The 4,946-nt window shown below is 42.6% G+C and overlaps 1 protein-coding gene across 1 annotated transcript in view; it reads right to left on the bottom strand.

Moving 5' to 3' along the window:
- The window catches only part of TAF1 (TATA-box binding protein associated factor 1), a 119,365-nt gene that overhangs the window by 5,222 nt on the left and 109,197 nt on the right, over positions 1 to 4,946 (bottom strand). The window contains exons 34-36 of the mRNA XM_023508051.1: positions 2,533 to 2,658; positions 1,202 to 1,358; positions 400 to 577 (exon numbers count right to left, since the gene is read on the bottom strand). Coding sequence (XP_023363819.1) covers positions 400 to 577; positions 1,202 to 1,358; positions 2,533 to 2,658 — 461 coding nt within the window. The remainder of the gene's footprint in view (positions 1 to 399; positions 578 to 1,201; positions 1,359 to 2,532; positions 2,659 to 4,946) is intronic.

Here is a 4,946-nt window from a genome sequence, read left to right on the forward strand (position 1 = left end):
AAGATCTCTTTACTCACTGCCACAATATCTGTTTTGTAGACTTCTATTCATCGTTTAAGGCACAGTTAATTGTTCCCTTGTCTCTGAAACTTTCTGAGCTCAAGCAATCCACTCACCTCAGCCTCCCAGAGTGCTAGGATTACAGGCATGAGCCACAACTCCTGGCCTCACATGGTATTTGTAATGATTATTTATGTTAGTCTTTTTCACTAAACTGTGAGCTCCTCCAGGGCAGGATATGTCTTGCTCATCTTTCTATCTCCAGGGCCTAACACAGTGCCTGGCCCTAGTAGGCACTCAGGAAATATTTGGTGGATGAAAGCAATCTGATACTGGGCCCTTTGACATCGTAGCTGGATAACTGATGCCACAGCCCTATAGCATGTTGCTGCCAATTACCTGATGTTGCTATCCTCCAAACCATGGGAAGCCTCCCCGCCATCTCCCACATAGGACATCATGCTTTCTTCATTTTCCATGCCCATCCTTGTGTTTTCCTGAAGCATGCGGGGCTGTTTGGGTCTTATCCCACCAGATCCCACATCCGAGTCACTTCCACTTTCACTCAGCTGGATAGCTGTAAAGAGAAACAGATCCTGGTTTATTAAGAGATAAGCTTGACAGAATTAAAATATTTGGCTTGGTCTTCTAAAATCAGTCACTCTCATACATATACATAGGCACCTTTCCCGCACTCCTCACCTCAAGGGCCTCTCTTGTAAACTGCCTAGGATCAACAGTGGCAAGCTGTGCAGCTCTGAATCCAAATGACAATTTCCTTTCTCCATCTTAATCCAACCTGTTTTTTTTTTTCCTATCATTTCCTCCTATACTTGTCCTCTACCATTAATCCATAGAACATTCCCAACAGGATCTTTTTTCTTAATTTTCCCTCCCTATTGCCACATATAACCACTTTGTTCTCATCTTCAGCAAGTATCCAAATCAAAGCTGTTACTTAGGTATTGCCTTTTCCACTGTTGTCTTTTGTACCTCCCAATACACTGTGTTTCTTTACTTTCTCTAAGGATAATAATGTGCTCATCCTATGAGAGCATGCTCGGTACTCTAATGTCTATTAATGGAACGTCAATAAAAGAGGCAGCTTCTTATAAAAACCTATGTGATCAACGGTTTCTATCCAGTCCCTGAGAGTGCTATGGTGACCTATATAGAAATAGAAGCAATGGTCAAGACTTACCAGAGAAAGGATTATCTCCTTCTTCATCACTCCCAGCATCTTCTTCATCATCTTCTCCTTCAGACATAAGCAAATCCTCATATAGGACACTGGCTTGAGGCTGTTGCACAGTTCCTTCCTCTTCATCTGCAAGATCACCATCTCCATCTTCACCTTCCTGAATGAGACCAGTTGGGGATCAAAACCTCATCAACTGACCAAGTAAAAGACCAGAAGCCACCACCAGACACCCCCCTCCCTTGCTGCCTCACAAGAAGTTAAGTAATTTTGGTGGATAGACTTGTTTAGCTGGTTCCAAGGATTAAAGTCAGACTGGGGCTCACTATGGAGACCCTCTGATATCACCTTGGGATTTGGCCTGCCCTGTACTGTTGGGGCTCCTGTCATATAAGGGTGTATAATGTAACCATAAGCTTTCTGTAAGCATACTCACTGGGGCTGGAGTCTTAGGTTTCCCATCCTCCTCCTCATCATCATACCCTTCAATATCTACATCAGAGTCTTCCTCGCCCAGCCTACCTCGGCCCTGGCGCATCTGAGTAAGGAACACAAATAGCACATCATTGAGGGACGTGCCTGTAGGAGGAGTTAACCAAGGGCTCTCACCTAGGATGAATGTTCCTCCCTAATATCCCAGCCAACCCCACTGCTAGTGGGGGCTGTTATACAGCCCAAGGCATGTGCATTTTCCCCCATGCTCTGGAAATCACAGCCAGAGTAAAAACTCAAAGAACGGGAAGGTCCTTAGTCTACTCTTACTATACCATCATAAGAAGATTCTTCTTTTTTGACTCAAGCTTTCCTTATAATTTATGTTGGACTCATTGGGATAGAAAAACCCTCCTAGGTTTCATACTTCCCAGGAAAAGTTTGGCTGAGAATAACTATAGAATTTATAGCTTCAGAAGTACTATTTTCTGATACCCCTAGAAAAGGCCTATTTTTTAAGTTTAATTCTATAAATAATTTTAATTTAGATTGTAACATACATATAATAAAGTAGCAGGCCAATTATTTTGAACTGTCTCTGAATGCAGTTGGTCTTTCTAGTCACCTGTTAGGTTACTCTGATGCCTCATACACTTATTTCATACTTGTGCCTTCCCTGTAGTTCTGTAGTGCCTGACTCTAACAATAGGGATAGAAAGAAGACAACGCTAGTCACATGACCTGTAACCGTCCCACCTTGAAATGATATCTCTAAGTTTTATTCCCAGGGCCAAGGGGCCCAGTTATCCTTGATATATGTTACACAGCACCTTTACCTCCCCCCTCCCCCATCTCCAGGCATACTACCAATCTCACAAAGAGAAAAAGTTAACACATTCTACCTGTGTTACTTGCTTTTCTGGAGTGGCAGTGGGAATATCCAGGACAGACATATTGCTCTCATCTTGAAACACAGAGGCATCTCGGGATATACTGAGGGATATGTTGGTATCATACAAATCAGGAGGCTGTGGCACAAAACATACAACTTAGTTTCTATCTAGGAAAGGAAGAAGAAATACAGATAACTCCCCTTTAGAACATTCACTGAAGAAAAAGGTCATGCAGAATAATCTAGTTAAAGAGAAAACATAGTTTGGCACGGCTTTATGGCAAGTCTTGGGGAATCTTACAAATGTTACCTATTCTAAGCAGATAAGCACCTGATATATGTGATCAGAAGCCTGAAGCAGAAACGCATCAAAGCCATTTAACAATTTTATGCTCTAACAGCCTTTCTGGTCACTAAACTACTTTTTTTCTAAGAATTGTCTTTTTGTTTTAGGCCCAGGGCTTTGTATCAGTGCTATTTTGATTGTTTGATTTAGATACATTTAATAAGAAATGGGATAAAAAATGTTCAATTCCAGCAAGAGTATGGAATGCTTTCATAGTTTATAAGCCTGTCAGAGGATGCTATGAAACAAAATGGTATAGTGAAAAACCACAGATTTTGAGTAAACTGCCCTGAGTTTGAGTCCTAGCTCCAACACTTACTAGTTGAGTAAGTTAAGTAATTTTTAACAAATTACTTCACATCTCTAAGCCTTGGTCATCTCAATGTAAAACAGAAATGATAATGTCTACCTCACAGGGTTGTTGTGAGAATTCAGAGATATGTGTTCAATGCCTGGCATTCAAATTATAGATTCCTTCCCTCTTCTCTCTGCTGAAAAGAAGGATTTAGCAAATGGACTATTCAGTGGCAGCAGGGCAGAGGAGACTAAAAGGCTCACAATATAAAGTGAAAAGAACAAGATACAAACCCACATTGACCAGAGAGGTGCCCATAGCACAGTGGTTACGGCGCCGACCACATGTACCAAGGCTGGTGGGTTTGAATCCAGCCCGGGCCAACTAAACATCAATGACAATTTCAACAAAAAAATAGTCGGGCGTTGTGGTGGGCGCCTGTAGTCCTAGCTACTTGGGAGGCTGAGGCAGGAGAATCACTTAAAACCCCAAAAGAGTTTGAGGCTGCTGTGAGCTTTGACAGCACAGCACTCTACAGAGGGTGACACAGTGAGACTCTGTCTCAAAAAATAAAAAAAACACATTGACCAATTTCATTTTATTATTTATTATTTATTTTTTTTTTGGAGACAGAGTCTTACTTTGTCGCCCTCAGTAGAGTGCCATGGAGTCACAGCTCACAGCAACCTCAAACTCTTGGACTCAAGTGATCCTCTTGCCTCAACCTCCAGAGTAGCCAGGACTACAGGTGCCTACCACAACACCCGGCTATTTTTAGAGATGGGGTCCTGCTCTGGCTCAGGCTGGTTTCAAACCTATGAGCTCAGGCAATCCACCTGCCTCAGCCTCTCAACTGCTGGGATTACAGGTATGAACTACCTCGCCTGGCCCACTAATTCCATTTTAAAAGTGTGTTTATAAATATAAACACATCACAAACATAAAGGAAATACATCAAAATATTCATAGTGGTTGATGTTCTTTCTGAGTGAACTTATTTTTAGTTTCTATTTTCCAGTTTTCCCCTATGAATGTTACTTTTATCAACAAAAAACCACATGTGTTACTCTGTGGGTTTTTTTATAGCTTTTTTTTTTTTTTTTTTACTTTGTCACCCTCAGTAGAGTGCCATGGTCTCATAGCTCACAGCAACCTCAAACTTTTGGGCTCAAGCAATTATCTTGCCTCAGCCTCCCGAGTAGCTGGGAGAGTAGCACCTGCCATAGTGCCCAGCTATTTTTAGAGACAGAGTCTTGCTCTTGCTTAGGCTGGTCTCCAACCTGTGAGCTCAAGCAATCTACCTGCCTTGGCCTCCCAGAGTACTAGGATTACAGGCATGAGCTACCGTGCCAAGCCAGCAGTTTTTTGGTTTGGTGTTTTTTTTGTTTTTTGAGACATAGTCTCACTCTGTTGCCTGAGCTAGAGTACAATGGCTTCATCATAGCTCACAGCAACATTCAACTCCTGGGCTGAAGTGATCCTCCTGCCTCAACCTCCTGAGCAGCTAGAAATATGGGTGCACACCACCACACCTGCCTACTTCTACTTTTTGCAGAGATGGGGTCTTGCTTTTGCTCAGGCTGGTCTCAAACTCCTGGCCTCAAGCAATCCTCCTGCCTTGGCCTCTCAAAGTAGTAGGATTACAGGTATGAACCACTGCACCTGACTCACTTTGGTTAAAGCAAATGAGCAAGGAAGCCCAAATAAGAAGTGGGTTTTTTGGCTTGGCGCCTGTGGCTCAAGTGGCTAAGGCACCAGCCACATACACCTAAGGTGGCGGGTT

Source organism: Otolemur garnettii, unplaced genomic scaffold, assembly GCF_000181295.1.
Source record: "Otolemur garnettii isolate 467f Iridium unplaced genomic scaffold, OtoGar3 scaffold00219, whole genome shotgun sequence".
In the NCBI taxonomy this organism is placed as follows: domain Eukaryota; kingdom Metazoa; phylum Chordata; class Mammalia; order Primates; family Galagidae; genus Otolemur; species Otolemur garnettii.